The sequence below is a fragment of the Eumetopias jubatus genome, unplaced genomic scaffold, assembly GCF_037043125.1.
Source record: "Eumetopias jubatus isolate StellerSeaLion01/CBP00866 unplaced genomic scaffold, mEumJub1_p1.0 scaffold_2, whole genome shotgun sequence".
Classification (NCBI taxonomy): Eukaryota; Metazoa; Chordata; class Mammalia; order Carnivora; family Otariidae; genus Eumetopias; species Eumetopias jubatus.
In genome coordinates, this window is record NW_028274808.1 from 74,310,641 (window position 1) to 74,329,789 (window position 19,149).

A 19,149-nucleotide genomic window follows, 5' to 3' on the forward strand; every position below is an offset into this window, starting at 1 on the left:
GGAGTGGGAGAGGGAGAAGCAGGCTTCCCGCGGAGCATGGGAGTCCCATGCGGGGCTTGATCCCAGGACCCTGGGATCATGACCTGAGCCGAAGGCAGACGCTTAACGACTGAGCCACCCAGGCGCCCCTCCACCAAACATTTAAAGAAGAATTAACACCAATCCTTCCAAACTCTTCAAAAAATAGAAGATGAGGAAACATATCCTAACTTATTCTATTAGGCCACAACCCCTAACACCAAAGCCAAAGCCATCACAAGAAAAGAAAAGTTCATATCCCTTATGAATATAGAGGCAAAAATCCTTAATAAAATACTAGTAAACTGAATCAAGCTGCATATTAAAAGGATTATACAGTATGGACAAGTGGAGTTTATCCCAGGACTGCAAAGGTGGTTCACATACAAAAATCAGTATATGTAGCTACTGACTCTTGGTCTTAAAACCTTGTTTTGTCATGTGTATTTCAACTGTAAACTCCTATTTGTTGGAAGGCTACCAGTGGGAACCTTCTGAGGTTTCTGAAGGAGGTACATGCCTTTGGAAAGAATTTGCATTATTTTCTGGAGACAACTTGAAACATTGCCAGGTGTGGCCCTTTGTAGGGGTCCATCACTCCTCGCTCCAGAGAGTCTTCGTCCAGCTTTCTGTGTGTGGTCTCCATGCTAGGTGCCTGGGCTATAATTTTAAGCAGAAGGAAGGTTTGAGCAGAAGGGGTGTCTGATGGAGATCTGCTCCTGGAAATGATGTTAAACCTGAGACCCTACTGGGCTGCCATAACAACGTCCCACAAACTGGGTGGCTTAAACAACAGAAATGCCTTCTCACACAGTTCTGGAGTCTGGCTAGAGGTCAACTGCTGTTTTTAACTTCCATCATCCTCTAGGCCTCCATGTCTGAGAATATACCAGCCAACTCTTCAAAAAGGCAAAAGAAATTCTCCAAGTTTTCCTCACTAATGACCTCATGCAGCAGCTGAGTCCGAGGGTCAGCCCTTGCTGAGGACCTCGCTTAGAGACACTGGGACTGGCTCACCCAGGACTCTTGGCAAGAAGATACAAAATGACAAGTTTGGGGATTGAGGCAGACAAGTGAGGGGGTGAGCCACTAAGACCCAGAGGAACAGACAAAGGAGCCCACGAGGCAGCAAGAGCTGGAAGCAGACCTCAGACCTAGGACCGTGGCTTTTCTGCCCAGATGCTGAACTGCAGCAGGGGCCTCCTGTTCCCAAGGCTCTCTGCCGGCAGCTCGTGTGGGGACTTGATCAACCTGGAGGAAAGGAAGTGGGCTGTCTGGTCTGTGCCCTGTGCCCTTCCCAGACCTCAGCCCCTGCTCTGCAGCCCACACCCAGCCAGGGTTCATTGCAGCTCCTTGAGAAGAATCGTGCCACCTAGAGGCCTGACGGCGGAAGTCCGCCTCCTACAAACCGGTCCAGGGCTTGAATTCCAATTCCCGCAGCCGACGTGGGGACCCCTCCCAGGCGGTGCTCGCGTCTGTGGTGGAATCTTCCGTGAGGGGCTGCCTAACCCGAGAGCTACGGGGGCACGCCTGCTGAGCTAGAACAGAAGGAAATTCTTGAACAAGGGCTGGTGCCGAAGGAGAGAGTAGATGAGGAGGATCAGCAAAGAGAGACGGAAAGAGGGAAAGAGGAGACGGGGTGACCATGGACTCTCACCAGACCTCTCATTAAAGGAGTATTTCTTTGAGCCAAAGAACCCTGTGCAAGGTGTGGTGAGCAGATTTTATTTATTTGTCGAGAGAGAGCACAAGCAGGACGGAGAGGCGGAGAGAGAGAGTGGGAGAAGCAGGCTTCCTGCTGAGCAGGGAACCCGATGCGGGGCTCTATCCCCGGACCCTGGGATCATGACCTGAGCCGAAGGCAGATGCTTAATGACTGAGCCACCCAGGTGTCCCTTCATGAATGATTCTAATGCACGTCCTGGATAAGATGGGTTGCTTTACAAGGCTTCCCAGGAGTGGTTTAAGTGTTCCTGCCCTCAAAGACTCCAAGTGGAACTTCAACTAGAAATAGAGACTTACACCTGCTGTCACATCTCACTTGAAGGTTGAGAAAAAGAGGCCCAGAGAAGTCAGCAGCAGCATCCCCAGCTCACACAACGTCCTAGTGTCAAAGCCAGAGCCTCAACTTAGGTCTCTGAATGAATGGGACAGAAGGAAAGCAGCATTTATTGTGGCACAATGATTCCCTCATCAGAGAGATCGAATTTCTAACAATAACGAAAGTTCTGAAGGGGAAAAGGGAGGAAACAAATATGGACATTTTGAAGGAAGAACAGGACTGGGGAAGGTCAGTGAGGGGCAAGGGCAACACCCATTCCCACCCCTTAGCCCCCACCATACCCCCTCCCCCACCTCTGCAGCTATGATGGATTTTCCCAATGAAGGTAAACTTTATCTGGCAGGGTTGCTGGAAGAATGGGAAGGTAACATCTGGTGAGGGATAAAAATGGAAAGTACTATTGGACTTTCTGAGGCTGCTCACTTGAAAGAGGAGAATAAATCATTCCTCCGCCTAGAAAAAAAATCAGTATATGTAATAAATCACACTAATAGAATAAAGCGTGTGTGTGGGATCCCACATGGTCATCTCAATTGATGCAGAAAAAACATTTGGCAATACCCAATACTATCTCATGATAAAAACATTTATCAAACTAGAAATAGAAGAATACTTCCTCAACTTGATAAGAGGTTTCTACAAGATCCTACAACTAACATCATACCTTATGGTGGCCCCTAAGATAAGAAACAAGACAAGAATGTCCACCCTTGCCATTTCATTCAGCAATGTACTAAAAGTTCTAGCCAGGGCATTTAGGCAAGAAAAAGCAATAAAATGCATACACTTTGGAAAGAAAGAAGTAAGAATTTCTCTATTCAGAGATGATACGATCTTATATATAGAAGGCTGTAAAGAATACACACCCCCCCCACACACACACACAACTATTAGCAAAGCTGTAGGATACAAGATCAACAAACAAAAATGAGTTGTATTTCTATACCCTTTGCAATGAACAATCCAAAAATGAAATCAGGAAAATAATTCCATTTATACTAGCATCAAAAAGAGTAGAAAATACTTAAGAATAAATTTAGGTGTAAGACTTGTACACTGAGAACTACAAAACATTGTTGAAAGAAATTAAAGAATACCTAAATAATGGAAATTGATGGAAAGATAGTCCCTGCTCATAAACTGGAAGACTTAATATTGTTAAGAAGGCAACATTCCTAAAATTGATCTATTGATTTAGTGAAATATCTATCAAAATTCAAGCATCCTTTTTCACAGAAGTGAAACAAGCTGTTCCTAAAATTCAGATGGAATTACATGGGACCCTGAATAGACAAAACAATCTTGGGGGGAAAAAAATTGGAAGATTCCGACTTCCTAGTTTCAAAATTTAGTACCAAGCTAGAGTAATCAAAATACTATGTTACTGACATAAGGATAGACATATAGAACAATGGAATAGAATTGTGAGTCCAGAAATAAAACCATATGTCTATGGTCAACTAGATTCTTGACAAGGGTGCGAAGACCACATAATGGAGAAAAAAAATAGTCTTCTCATCAAATGATGCCAAGACAACTGGATATCCACATGTAAAAGAATGAAGTGGAACACTTACTTTGCTCATACAAAAATTATCTCAAAATAGATTAATGGCCTAAATATATAAGCTAAAACTATAAAACTCCTAGAAAAAAAACAGGAGTAAATCTTTACGACTTTTGATTTGGCAATGGTTTCCTAGATATGACACCAACAGCACAAGTAACAACAACAAAAAATTGAAAAATTGTACTTCATCAAAATAAAATCTTGTGCATCAAGGGCACTATCAAGATACCATCAAGAAAGTGAAAAGAGGAGCACCTGGCTGGCTCAGTCAGTACAGCATGTGACTCTCCATCTCGGGCTTGTGAGTTTGAGCCCCACGTTGGGTGTAGAGATTGCTTAAAAATAAAAGCTTAAAAAAAAGAGAGAGAGAGAGAATGAAAAGAATAGGAAAAAATATTTGCTTGCTATATATGTGATAAGGATGAAGTATCCAGAACATATAAAGAATTCCTACAACTCAAAAACCCAATTCAAAAATTGGCAAAGGATTTGGATAGACATTTCTCCAAAGAAACTATACAAATGGCCAATTTGCACAAAAAAATATGCTCAACATTATTAGTCACTAAGGAAATCCAAATCAAAACCACAATGAGATACTCCACACTGAATGGGGATGGCTAGACTCAAAAAGTCGGTTAATAACAAGTGTTGGTGAAAATGTAGAAAAATCAGAACTCTCATATTTTGCTGGTGGGAATGTAATATGGTGACGTCACTGTGAAAACCGTTTGGTAGCTCCTCAAAAGTTAAGTACAGAATTATCACGGGACCCAGGAATTCCACTCCTAGGTATACACCCAAGAGAACTGAAAACACACATCCACACAAAAACTTGTACATGCATGTTCATAGCATTATTCATAATAGCCCCAAAGTGGAAACAACCCAAATATCCAACAACTGGTGAATGGACAAACAAATTGTGGTATATCCAGATGATGAAATATTATTTATCCATAAAAAAGGCATGAAGTTCTATATGCTACAATATAAATGAACTTTGGAAACATTATGCCAAGTGAAAGAAGCCAGATTCAAAAGGGCACATAATTTATGATTGATTTATATCAAATGTCTATAATGGACAAATCTATAGGGATGGAATGCAGACTGGTGGTTGCCAGGGGTTAGGGTAAAGAGAGAATGGGGAGTGGCATGATGAAAAAGTTCTGGAATTAGTGGTGGTATTTGCACAACCTATTGAATATACTAAAAACCACTGAATTATATACTTTTATTTTTTTAACTATTATTTTTTTAGAGAGAGAGAGAAAGCATGAGCAGGAGGTGGGGAAGAGGCAGAGGGAGAGAGAGAACTTAAGCAGGCTCCATGCCCAGTGCGGAGCCTGACCTGGGGCTCCATATCAGGACCCTGAGATCATGACCTGAGCCAAAATCAAGAGTTGGCCTGAATTGTATACTTTTATATGGCTAAAATGTTTAATTTTATGTTATATGAATTTTCCCTTAATTTAAAAAAATGCATCTTTGAAGAGATGGCAGCATATACCTGGGTAATTGTCCCCAGTTTGGTCTCCTAAGTGTTTCTTGGAAAGAAAGGCCCTAAAATCATTCTGAAATGTGAACAACCAGTCATTCTCAAATGCTTGTGCTCAGGTTCTGGCAGCTTTGACTCAAGCTGAGAGTTAATCGTGTGAAGTGTGAGACTCAGCTGAGCTCATCCATCTTGAGTGAGATGATGTTGGTGCTCCCAGCGACGGATGGGCCAGAGGCCAGGACTAGCTTATTTTTGTTGGCAGATAGTCACCATTTGTGAAGATGACAAGGCAAGAAGTATGCATTACCAACATACTAGAAAGGGTGGTCAGGGCCTTGTAGCTGAGGCTTGTGGAAGTGGGGACTTGTTAGTGGTAGGGCATTCTTAATGAGGCTCTCTCCTTTGCACCTCTTAACATCCTCATTAGTAAGGTACCTAAGCAAGCCATATCAGGGTTTAATGATCATTTGTGTTCCCGGGACTGCAAGCATGAGCTCAAATGTCCGCTTTACGTGCAAAGAACCTCCTAAATCACTGACCATTATTCCCATTTTCCGTTGTATTTGGACAATGCAGCCATGGCAGTTTAATTAGAAGACAGAGTGTCACAGCACTTAAATGACAGGCTTTCATCCACATGTGCTAATCAGCACCAGGCAGTTTATGAGGACAACATCCTGCTTTATTGTTAATTACCTGATTTTATTAACCTTCCGACGCTTGAATTGCTTTTAAAGATTTACCCGTGGCAATTAACTGCAGCAATTTATCTGCAATATTGCGTGTATTTGACTTGAATATGCAATGAGGACCCCTGTTTCAAAGCAGCAGCAGTGAACTACAATCTACGATGAAACAATAGAATGATTCAAGACACACACTGTTAATTTCCAAGGCCTCTTGCTGGCTTATAAATTTTATGATTCCAAAGAATCATAATGACCCGGCATAGAGAAAGCACTCAAAACATGCTTTAAATAGCCTCATCTACCTCAAGGAGGTTCCAACTCTATAGACAGATTTCATTTTTAGTGGATTTGATGTGATGCGTTTGGGAAAGAGACAAGGCAAAGTTTTAACCGAAAGGATTCTTTAAGGGAATTAGCATCTCTAAGAGAGATTCTGCTTAGCAGCTTGTTGCATCCAAGGGTCTCTATTGCTGAGGTCTCTATTGCTCAGGGAATACATCTTTAGGAATTCTGTTTGCCCCCAGGTGGCACAGAATACCCTTCTTTCTATATTGCATATATAGGGTGGTCTTACAAATTAGAAACAAAAGTCTACATAAACACACAAGCATACTCACATATTGGCGTAAATGTCACTTGTTACCAAAACATCAGTTTCAATGGCTACCCAATAATCAGTTGTATGTACTTAACCATAATTTAACCATTTCCTTAATATTGCACATTCAAATTATTTCCAATTTTACTATCACGTAAAATTTTCAATTAACATGCTTCTATCTTCATTCTCTTCTCCAGCTATTTCCTTAGAAATATTTCTATTAGTGGAATTACTGAATTAAAGGGTAGGAAGTTGTGTAAAACATTCATTACAGTTTGACAAATAGACATAAACTTTCTGCAGAGCAATTTACACTCCCGCCCACAGCATACAAAAATATCTCCCCATATTCTCATCAGCACTACCTATTATCTTTAAAAACCTGTAGCTAATTTGGAAAGATGTGATTATTTGTGAAATTTGACATTTTTTCTCATACTATAATTAGCCATTTTATATCCTCTGTGACTTTTCTGAGTTTGTTGCCCATATTCTTTTGTGATGTTCATAATTTTCTTTAATTCTTAATTCTTACATAGTAAGAATTTGCTGGGGCATTTCAATTAAGAATTTTACAGTTACTTTTGGGGCACCGGGGTGGCTCAGGTCATGATCTCAGGATCATGGGGTCAAGCCCCAGGTCGGGCTCCCCACTCAGCAGGGACTCTGCTTGTCCCTCTCCCTCTGCCCCTCCTCCTGTTCATGTTCTCTCTCTCTCAAATAAATAAATAAAATCTTTTTTTAAAAAAATAATTTTACAGTTACTTTCATAAACTGATGAATAGTTTTTTTTTGTCTTCACTAGATTTTCGTTTTAGGGATATGAGTATATCTTGAGTGAATTGGGGAGCTTTCTATCTTTTCTTATGATGCAGAATATACATCCTATGGATCATATTTGTTTTATACAGGTTTGAAGGAATTCAGTTTCAAATTAAGTTTTTACCAGTTTCCTTCAAAATTATCAGTCTACTCAGGTCTTCTTGATCATTTTCAGTTTCCTAGATATTCATCCATTTCATTCAGATTTTCAGTATATTAGCCTTTAGCACACAGCATTGACTTACTCATTTAAATATATTCCTTTTAGGTGTGCCTGGATGGCTCAGTTTCTTAAGCGCTGACTATTGGTTTCCATTCAGGTCATGATCTCAGGGTCTTGAGATTGAGTCCTGAATCAGGTTCCATGCTCAGCAGGCAGTCTGCTTGAGGATTCTCTCCCTTTCCCTTTGCCCCTCCCCCTGCTTACATACTCTCTCTCAAATAAATAAATAAATCTTTTAAAAAATTCCTTTTACCTGTATTGATCTCTTTATTAGTCTTAATTTGATATATTTACATTTCCCTTTTGTTGTTTTATCGGATGTCAGATTATTTCATTAATTTAAAAAAATCAGCTCCTAGATTTATTAACTCAATTGTTTTATTATGTTCAAACTAAGTTTATTATTTTCTTGCTCTTGGGTTCCATATATTTACTTTGTTTTCCCTAACTTTTTGAATTGAACTCTTTTTAAATAAAGGAAAATAAACCTATAAAATTTCCTGAGTACAGATTTGACTTTCCTCTATACATTTAATAGATAAGGTTTTCACTTTCAGTATGTTGTAAATAGTCCAATTTTGTAAATTTTTTAATCAAATAATTATGAGCTTTTAATAAAGATCTGGGGTTTTTCTATGATGTATGTTACTAATGCAACTTTAGTGCATTGTGGTATAGGAACTTGGTCTACACAAAGGGAAAAAATAATGATGGTTTTTTGTGACCTAGTGTATGACCAATTTTAATGGCTCAAATTCTCACAATCTTAATAGCTTAGTTGAAAGGTTTTAGCATATGCCTTTTTATTTGTGGGAGGCAGATTCTCAAGTGAAAGAGTACTCTCTTCTCTGAAATTCATCCTCTCTTCTTCAGGTCGATTGATGCCATTCTCCCACCCCTTAGCATCTCTTATTTAGACAACTCAGTAAACTCAAATTTGATGTTGCAGCCTTCCATCAGTAAGGCCAGGAAAATACCCATCTCCTACTTAAAAGTTTTCATGTTTCCCTACTGCATATGAAATTTAGGTCAAACATTTTCTCCATGATATTCATAGCTTTCACAATCTCTCCCCAATGATCTTTCCAGGCTCCTCCCAGTATTCTTCAGCTCACCTATGCTCCCACCCCCAGTGGGAGTGCCCATCTCCGTGCCCTCACTGCACTGAGCTACAAGCAGTTTCCTGAATTCATGACACTCTTACCTTTACTTATTGATGTAATCTTTACAGTTGTGAATATTTCTCATTCTACGCGATTGCTCTCTGCATCCCAAATTTAGACCAGTGTCTACAGTGGATCTCCTAATGTTCCTAAACCTTTACTCCTCTATCAAATCAGATTTCCAGAGAGCTCCATGCCTGGACTAGCTTCAAGACAACTCTTGTACCTGGTGGAAATGCCCTCACAGACTAGTATTTAGAATGTGAGCTCTAGGAGGAGACAGCCTCAGCAAGAGCCAGGGTGAGAGATGGTCATAAGAAGAATACTCAAACTAACTGAAGGCAACCTTTAAAGTTCCTTTTACAAAACTTACATGCGAATTCTCCCTTGGAGAACAGTACATAGAAAAGCATGGTTATTGACAGCCTGATGTGCTTTCGATTAAATAATGAAAGATATGTAATCCACAAGGTCTCTCTTATTTTGGCTACCCAAAAGCTCAGGATTTTATTGCTTCCTGGTCTAGTTTTAATGATGTGTCAATCAGCTTTGGGACTTAAACTGTTCAAACTTCAGTTTCTTGATCTATAAAATGAAGCTAACTAAAAATAAATAAATAGACAAACAAATAAATAAAATGAAGGTAACTAATACCTACTTTGCAGAGTGGTGTGTACAAAGTCAAGCATGGTGTCTGGCACATTCATTCAACAAATCTCTACTGACTGACTTGTAAGAGACTGAATTCACAAATGGACAAAGGCCAGATCATATATAAAAAATAGAACTCTGACCCACAACCTGTCCAGGAAAGCAACTCCTTTATCTACAATAAACTAGCCAGGAAGCCAGCCTACTACTTCCTACTTGTAGGAAGTCAGACTACTATCTCTCCTAATAATCCAAAAAGCTAAACAATAACATCTATGACAATTGGCCCCAAATGGCTAGGAATTGATTACTGATAGTTTCTCTAATTTTTGCCTCCATTTCCACTTAATATCAACCAGAGAAAGCCATATATGTACTCCTAACCAGTCACATAGGAGGCCCCACTTCTAGTTAGCCTGCTTCCTATTTCCCCATGCCAAGGGCGTCCAATCAGAGCATCCCTAAAGCCTTTTGTCTACTGAAGAGCTTTCCCATTCCTCTGCCTGCCTTTGAGTCTCTGCCAAAACATAAGTGATGGTGGCTGACTCCTTGTTATAGCAAGCTCAGAATAAATAGCCTCTGTTTATCTCTACATTTCCATGTATAAGTTGCTGTGCTTAGTGCTAGGAATATAATGGCGAACATGGTCCCTGCCCTTCTGGAGTTCACTTTCTAAAAGTAAAGCCAGAAGATCACTTGGCTGACAAATACACAGATGAAGGCAAGCAGAGCCCAGTGAATGGCATGAAGGAAATCAAGAAAGGGATGTAATGGCGAGTAACTGGGTGTCAGAGGTGGTCTGCCTCAGACAGGCAGTTGGAGAAGACAGCTCTGTGTGGAAGAAATCTGAGCTGAAACATGAAGAATGAGAGTGAGCCAGCCACATAGAGAGGGAACATGGAGGATTCGAGGCAGAAGGCTTAGAGAACAGTTCAAGCCCCAAGGTGGGAAACCACTTGGCCAGTTCTAGGCCAGTGAGGCTGTGGTGTATTGGGCAGAAAGAGTGGTATGAAATGAGGTAAATAAGTAATAGTTATGGCAAATAATTATTGTTCTGCTCTAACAATAATGATTGATAGCTTGCTTGATAGTGGTTTTATTATACCTGGGCCTTAAATTATAAGCAGTTTCTAATACTTTTGAGGTGGCCATTACAAAGAAAAGAATGAATAAAGTCATTGATAAGAAATAAATTTAGTAGCTAACATTTATCAAGAGCTTACTATAATGCTTTATATGACTTAAACACTTAATTCTCCGAGTAATCCCATGTAGTAAATACTATTATTCCTTGTTTTTTGCAGATGAGGAAGTGAGACACAGTTGAATAAACCTGGCAGAGCTGACACAGGGAAGAAGTTAAAGGGCAGGATTTGAATCAGGCAGTCTGAATCCAAAGCCGGATCTCTTAGGCAATGCTGTCTCTTCAGGGGGCAGGGCTATTGTAAATCAGTTATTTGATGGTACACACAGGTCCTCCTAGGTTTCTAATAGTTATTATGCTTGCTAGTAGCAGGAAAATTTTGAAATTCATCATCTATAACCTATTATCAAGGATTCACACATCTTTAAATTCTATTTATTATGAAGGATCAGGGCCTAATGGAGCATAAGAAAAATTTCCCTCAGAAGAAAAATAAAGAACTCTAATTAATTAACATTTTAATCATCATTCTCAATTTGCAGAATTTATCCATTATTGAATCTTTATCCATAATTTACTCCACAGATGTTTATGTGGGTCAAAGAATACCCATTCTGCAAATAGTTATGGGTTTGCTCTCCTGGGGAAACTAATAATAGGTGCTATTAGACCCAATGAAGATTGATTTCCTTATTTACATGAATTTGATTGGAGCAAGTAAGCAGGCAAAATAGTCTTGAGTGCTGCTAAAAATATCTTTTAATTGCTCATTTTCCAGGTGGAGTTCTGTGTTAGTGCATAACCTCTTGACTGCCCGAAGCCCACCCAGATCAAAGCCAGGCCATGTCTGCGATCCGCTCACTTACATTCCCATCATGGTTTGGGCAAGAGAGAGGCTTTCCGGCAGCCACAGCGGTGACCGTCTCCAGGATGGAGGACTCCTCAACGTTGCTGCCCGGCGTTCGCTGCAGCACATCCATCAGGTTCGTGATGAAGAAGTTGTTCTGGAGCGCAGCTACCCCCTTCTCGGGCAGGATGGAGGTCTGGCGGCACACGGGGCAGGAGAGGGTGAGACTGTGGGCGGGAATGTAGTTCTGCAGGCACCTGTCGTGGAAGCAGAAGCAGGGGAACTGTCAGCATAGGGGGCTCACAAGCGAGAGCAGGACCACCTCCTTCCGCAGGTAGCACACATGTTCTCTGCACCTGTATGGGCTCCTTTGCAGAAACTCCCTCTGGAGTCTCCTCTCCTAGGAAAATAAGATTTCTGAAACCAAGAGGTAAGGTGTACTCACAACTGATTAGGTGCTGTCAACTGATTAGGCAAGTGATTATGCTCAAGGAAAAGAATAACGTCATTTACTCTGGTGGCGTGCCATGGAGCCTTGCCACGCTTGAGCAGCATCGGCCTCTCCAGGGAGCTTGGAAGAAGTGCAGAATCCTAGGTCCCTACTCCGGGCCTGCTTGAATCAGGTCTCCGGGGAGTTTATATGCACATTAAAAGTTGCGAAGCATTGGTCTAGAATATCCAGTGTCGTGTTCACAGATTTGTGGACCTTTACAATGGGGAGAAACGGGTCAAAGTTTTCTGTTGGTGTTGAAATGTTCTTTACATACAAAAGCATAAGCAGATCTCAGATGTTAAAAACATATCCCGGTGAAAATGTTGTGTTTGAAGCAGGGACAGGACACCCAGAGTCACACCAACATGATCTCTTCTTGCCTCTCCTCAACCGGCAATTAATTTAGTTAATTAATTAATTAATTAGCAAAATGCATTGCTAATCATGACTTAAGTATACGCTGTTTGCTAGATTCAAAGTACTTGCAATAGCCGCAGGAAGTAGGTATTTTAGACACATGAAGGAACACAGGCGGAGGGAAGCGAAGTCGCTTGTTTTCAGAACTTGAGTGGACAAGGGCAGAGCAGGAATTCAAACCCAGGCAACTGGGCACCAGAACCTTCGCTCTACATAACTACTCTGCGTAATGTTTCCCTGTTGCCCCACCAAACGGAATTCGAGAACCTCTGATTCAGCCTCATTCCCCTCATAATGTATAGAAGGAAACTGACACCAAGGAGGTTAATTGACTTTCCTATGTCACAGAGGCAGCTAGAGCTGAGTCAATACCAGAAATGAAACAGCTTTTGCTAAGGTCACGGAGGGCATCTACATCCAGACGACAGACATTTTTCACTCCTATCCTTCTCAGCAGCACTCATCAAATTTGACCACTGCCTCCCAGCCGTCCTCTTTTGAAACTTTATCTTCCCTTGTTTGTGACAGCACACTCACTTGGTTCTCCTGTCTGCTCTATCTTTTCTACTGAGCCATACAGGCTCGGTTGTTGGCACCCTTCTCTCCCAGGGAAATCTTATCCACGTGCATGGCCATAAGCACAACATTCCCACACTTCTATGTCTTCCACAGATGTCTCCTCCGAGCCCCTGATCTCTACACCAACAGCTTTCTTGGCATCTCCTCTTAGATGTCTCATGGGTCCTAAAACTCACCATGTCCAAACCCAAAGCTATGTTCTTCCCCCAAACTGGGTGCTCTTCCCCTCTCAACAAGCAGCACCTCCATCCATTCATCTAGGCAAAGCACGTACTGGTAGCCATGCTGGAAACAGTAATTTCCTTACAGTCCTTCGTTCTCCACATCCAACCCATCACCAAGGCTGGAAATGCCTAAATACCTTCCAATGTTTCCAGTTCTTGTCGTCTGATTTACACCATCCTTTCCTGGGTTTCTGGAGTAGCTCTATACACTGTCACCCACCCTTAAATCCTCTAACCTTTCTCCATATTGTAGCCAGAGTGACCTCAAAACTCCTTTCACGCATTCCATAGGGACTTGCTGTGATAGGAGCTTGAAAATCTCCACCACCGGCCATTAGATGGAGGAACAGAAGTGGATGGGGCTAGACCCAACCGAGAGGGCTGGAGGCAGACCCAGGACAGCGGGAAGTGTTGCTTGTTACCTGTCAGAGCGAGTAAATGGGAACCAAACTAAGTGCCTGGCTCGGCACTGAGCACAGGGGGATGGGCGGCTCCGCCCCCTCCGACCGAGTGCCTCTCTTGTGCTGTATAGAAAGAGGCCGGCTGCTGTACATCAAATAATGATCTCACCATGTGCGCCCAGGGACAGAGGGCACGTAGCTGGTGTGCGTGTTGTGGCTACACGCATTAAGCGGGGAGGAAAAAATCACTCTCCATTTAGTCATTTTGGAATATGAATTGCCCAGTACTTACATCAAAGTATAAAATGAGTAAAGTAGAAAGTGCTAGTGCCCTATATACCACCACTAAAACAAACAAAACTCTACACACACCCACACACACACACACACACCCCAAAATAACCCTCTACAGAGCAAACAGACAAAAAAACCACAATGACCAGTAACAAATCCACCTTCTCCCTCTATCCATCACCACCATGTGGTTATTCTGTTGCAACTGAGATCTTCCAAAGCAAATCAAATTTAACAAATGTCTATGAAATTGATGGCAAATGTAATTAGCATTGATCTGAAGCCATTGGAAATACCAATGTCCTATTCTATAACAAGAATTAAAGCATTTTAATTATGTCTATTTAATAATAATAGGCCATGTATTCAAAAAGATGTTATAAAACATAATTATCATATTTATTTTTAAGAAAAAAATACAACCTTACTAGGGAAATATTTAAATTAGACCGCAGATAAACAAATTACTAACAAACTTTATATGCTTAATTGTTTATGTGCTAAGTTAAATAAGAAGGTAAAGATGTATTTTGATAACTGATTAACTCAATGGAAAAAAACTATCGAAGAAGGATAAAGAAATATGTTTTCATACATAGCGAATTGCATATTCAGGTAACTTATAATTATTTCATACACACAGGTTTTTCTTCATCTGAAACATCCTATGTTCGTTAGTATGTGTCTTCTGAAGTATCTTTGAGAAGAAGCTCTCCCTTTTAACTAACTCCTCAATACACAGGTATTTTACTGATGTGTTCTTTGGGAGGAAATAATAGATTTTTTTTTGAAATAATAGATTTTTAATTGGCCCTCACCAAAGATCCTCTATGAGGGAACTGTGGTCAGCAAAAATTGTTTGACGAAGAACAAAGGGAAAATTTAAAAATTTTAAATCTTTTTTTTAAAGATTTTATTTATTTATTTGACAAAGAGAGAGCACAAGCAGGGAAAGTGGCAGGCAGAGGGAGAGGGAGAAGCAGACTCCCCGCTGAGCAGGGAGCTGGATGCAGGACTCGATCCCAGGACTGAGGGATCACGACCTGAGCCGAAGGCAGTCGCTTAACCAACTGAGCCACCCAGGCGCCCTAAAAATTTTAATCTTAAAATATTTAGTGCTCCATGTCCCGTGGAAATGAATCAGGAGCTACTGGATTGCTTTCTCTCACTTATAATTATTTAAAATAGAGTAAATTATTGGTAACTCATGATTATGTTTCTCGATGTCTATCATAAGCGCAAAAGATTCATTGTCTCCCCTAGGTAAAGGAGAATTCTGGAAAGAACCCTTTGGTAGGTTGTAAGAGATCAGTCTGTGAACCTCTCTTCTCTGGGCACAAAGGAGGCTTACCTCTCGCAGAAAGTGTGCAGACAGGGGAGAACCTTGGGATTCTTGTACCGTTCCAGGCATATACTGCAGATCAGAAACTGCTTGTCAATCTGGCGCACCACAGGACTTGGGATGTTGGTGGCTTCACTGGCCATCCTAGACCACTGACATGGGAGGCCGGCTGTGTTTGACCCTGCACGCGGCTGCTGTCAGACAGGAAAGACACATAATAACTGGTAAGTGCAAATCAATCACTGGTTCATTCGCTATAGGCGTGGTGCTGTGAATACAGGTAGAAGTCCATGCCGGTGACCCCGAAATGACCATAACCAACACTCAATGCTGGCAAGGGAATGCAGTGAGATGCCTGTTGATTTTGCAAATCAATAAAATAGTCACATGTTCACCATGCAAACAAAACAAATTAGAAGAAGTGTGTTGTCTAAAGAGGCATGTTTGCCAGGTTTCAAAGCAGTGGCAGCTGAGGGGATAAATACTTATACAGCTCTGCCTGTTCGTTCCTTCATTCATGATTATATTTGACTATATGCCTACAGTCTTATTAAAATATAGTCTATATTAGGGGCGCCTGGGTGGCTCAGTCAGTTAAGCGTCTGCCTTCGGCTCAGGTCATGGTCCCAGGGTCCTGGGATCGAGCCCCGCATCGGGCTCCCTGCTCCGCGGGAAGCCTGCTTCTCCCTCTCCCACTCCCCCTGCTTGTGTTCCCTCTCTCGCTGTGTCTCTCTCTGTCAAATAAATAAGTAAAATTTTAAAAAATATATATAGTCTATATTAAATAGAATAGTGTCATTAAGATAAAATATGTTTTCCCAACTATTGCACTTTGGGGATCAAAATGTCACTCCAAAATATGCCATCTTGACATAAGGATTATTTTGAGCTGAAGGCAATTGAGAATCAGCAGACATGGTGCGGACATGATGCGGGGTGGCAGGAGGGGTTGGCAGGCCGGGAGAGGGGTGTGGGCACTCCGCCTCTCCCATCTGCCTAAAAGCAGAGCATAGACTTCCCATTTGTAAAGGAAATCGTCATTTATAAAGGTGCCTTGCTCTCTCCCATACCAAAAAGAAGAGAATCTTAATCATCACCAGAGATAGCATGGGAGAGGAGTCTGCATAACAAAGCTTACTAAGCAACCCTTATGTACCATACATTTCCTGGTCACTTTCCCACAATTTACTGCTCCTAAACCTCCTTTTCCTTTGTCTAGCCACTTCTCCACAATTTGTCATCCTTTGTTGAAATAGTATGTAAGCTCCCAGGTCAAACTGCCTCTTTGGGTTTTCACTTCTTTTCTGTGAAGCCCCCAGGCATGTAAAATTAAAAATATTAAATTAATAAACATCAATAGAATACAGTATATATACTATTTTGGAAAAATAAACTATCAATTAAATGTGTACACCCTTTTCTTCTGATAATCTGTCTTTTGTCAGTTTAATTCATGGGCTTCAGTGATAGAATTTAAGTGTGTAGAGGAAAAGTTTTCCCACCCCTACATACTGTTAACATGCCAGGATGGAATAATTAGAATTTTCTATTAAAATCTTTGTATGTGGCTCAGAGTGTTTTCTTCAGAATTAAAAGTGTATAGATTCCTGGCTAAGTGTATTTGCTGTGGAGCAGGGACAAAAGGCAGATGATTCCTATTATTTTAAGAAATGTCTGTCGGTATTCATGTGTGGGCATCTGAGGGACGGGTGAAATTAATTCAGAGAAGGTTTCAAAATGTGAGGGATCATGCCAGAAAAACAGAATTAGAAGAGGGCAATAGAGAAAAAAGTGGCGGGCCTCTAAGGGAGGCAAAAGTTACAACGTAAAACACAGCTTCATTTACCACCTTGAAGAACATCTGGCTTCTATCCCAAAGAAGTAAACCAAGGTTAAGGTAAAGTTAAAGTTCACTTCCTAATTTTCTAAATACTTTATAAGGTGTCTATGGCCTCCTCAGTTCCCAACAGAAACACTCTTTTGCAAAAAACAAAACCAAAGCAAAACAACCAAAAACCACAAAAAACAAACAGAAAAACCCCACAGTTGATTTTCAATATGACCCTAGACAGGAAGTAATATTATTCTCATTCCACAGATTTTTGAAAACCGAGGCTCAGTTAAGAAGTTTGCCAGAATGCAAAACCCGTTCCTTCATTCATGACTATATTTGACTGTTCACTCCTTAAACCACCACACCTCCCTTAAAACACACCTTAACTCCCTTAAAAAACACTCCCTTAAAAGACACCTTGTGTTTTAAGAAGGCTGTATGTATGTACGACACAAGCTTGGTTTATATGTAACATTTTAACTTGGTCTGGGATATGTGTTTAAAGCTGGGAAATAGGGGCGCCTGGGTGGCTCAGTTGGTTAAGCGACTGCCTTCGGCTCAGGTCATGATCTTGGAGTCCCGGGATCGAGTCCCACATCGGGCTCCCTGCTCGGCGGGGAGTCTGCTTCTCCCTCTGACCCTCTTCCCTCTCGTGCTATCTCTCATTCTCTCTCTCTCTCTAATAAATAAATTTAAAAAATTAAAAAAAAATAAAGCTGGGAAATACATATTTACAGAATCAACAATTCTACACTTTTTAATGGAAACTCTTTTCAAACATGAATGATAGTTGTTCTTTCTCCCCACCAAATCACCAAATTTTTTAAAAAACATGTCAACTTTTATTAAGAAAATTCTATTTATATGTATTTGAGTATAGTTACACACATGACACACCCATTTTCCAACTCTATGTTTCTAGATAAGATCATTAAAGAGCATGATTAATAAACAGATAGAACCTTGTGAAAGCACCTGTTACACAAAAGTGTCACATTCAGATAGAACTCTCTGCATTAGTGAAAACACTGTGTGACGTATCTAATGAGCTGGCATTATCTGCTAACTCTTTCATAGAACGTCTCCCTAAAGAACTAGCATGGAGAATGATATTCATTGATTGGATTAAATGTGGCTCATCTCTCAGGAGCTCAGAATGTTGGCACATCATCTGCTTTTCTTTAACCACGTCCCTATGACATCAGAATAGGGAAGGAATGGATTTGTCTCTCTTTAAGATAAGGAAACCAAAGCAGAGGGTTTAAATGACTTGCCCAAGGTCATCGGGTAAAATCAGTGAATCAGAAAGCTCAGATTTCAAGTCTTCTGCCTTATCTGATACCTAACCTTAAACAAGTTTAACACTTTCCAGTATGGTGCGAGTGTGTGTGTGTGTGTGTGTGATAAAAATTATGGGGTGCTCACTTCAGTAGCACTAAAATTGGAATGATACAGATAATTGGCTTGGCCCCTGAACAGAGATGATGAACAAATTCAGGAAGTGTTCCATATTAAAAAAAAAAAAAAAAAATCATATTGAACTTTTCAGTTAAAACCAGTTAAAAATAATTTTAATTTGAATAGCTTTTAAAAAGTTTCAAATTGTTATCAAACTAAAATTGGTTTTAGTCTTTTTTTAATCTTAGAATTTTAGGGTTTGGGCAAGGAAAAAAAAACATTTGTTTTAATCAAATGATATACATTAGCTAAATGAAATTTCCTGAGGTGACATTTTTATTTTCAACAGTGAAATAAAAACATTTCATTCTACTTTTCATCCTAACTTTATGATAATTATTGTAGTGAGTGAGAGTAAGTCTTCATTAGTATTGTTAATTTATATGGTAAATTAAGTTTACTCATGAACACTGATTTAAAATCATGACAATATTACAGATTTGTCACAAGTGACTTGTTGAAGACATCTGGATTTGCAGGACTCTCAGAATCAACACAAAAGGTTTCCAACCCCCAAAGATCCCGAAACTGAGACTTTGCCAGGGTAATGATCATTCCCTGAATATAACTGGATACGCACAATAGAAAGACAATTTGACTAGTCCTAAAGGGATAATGTGCTGAGGAAAATGGAGGCACAGAATGTGCTAATAAGCACCATGGGAAACTTTCCATCAGTCTGAATATGCCAAAAGGAATACACATAAAATGTATGACAACCTTTCATCAAAGTGTTTGGGCACTACCAGTTTCTGTCGTTTTGATTAGAAAAGCAATAAATACTTATCTAGATTCTCGGCTGTTCTCCTTTCCCCA

The 19,149-nt window shown here is 40.5% G+C and overlaps 1 protein-coding gene and 1 pseudogene across 4 annotated transcripts in view; one reads left to right on the forward strand and one right to left on the reverse strand.

The window, feature by feature from the left end:
• The window catches only part of TRIM2 (tripartite motif containing 2), a 49,667-nt gene extending 34,444 nt beyond the window's left edge, over positions 1 to 15,223 (reverse strand). For all 4 annotated transcript variants that reach the window (XM_088019746.1, XM_088019745.1, XM_028104381.2 and 1 more), the window contains exons 1-2: positions 15,051 to 15,223; positions 11,311 to 11,548 (exon numbers count right to left, since the gene is read on the reverse strand). In XM_088019746.1, the coding sequence (XP_087875872.1) occupies positions 11,311 to 11,548; positions 15,051 to 15,184 (372 nt within the window). In that variant the 5' untranslated portion in view covers positions 15,185 to 15,223. The remainder of the gene's footprint in view (positions 1 to 11,310; positions 11,549 to 15,050) is intronic.
• A 3,069-nt stretch (positions 15,224 to 18,292) lies between these two features.
• LOC148164850 (U6 spliceosomal RNA) lies at positions 18,293 to 18,391 on the forward strand (annotated as a pseudogene).
• The last annotated feature ends 758 nt before the right edge of the window (positions 18,392 to 19,149 follow it).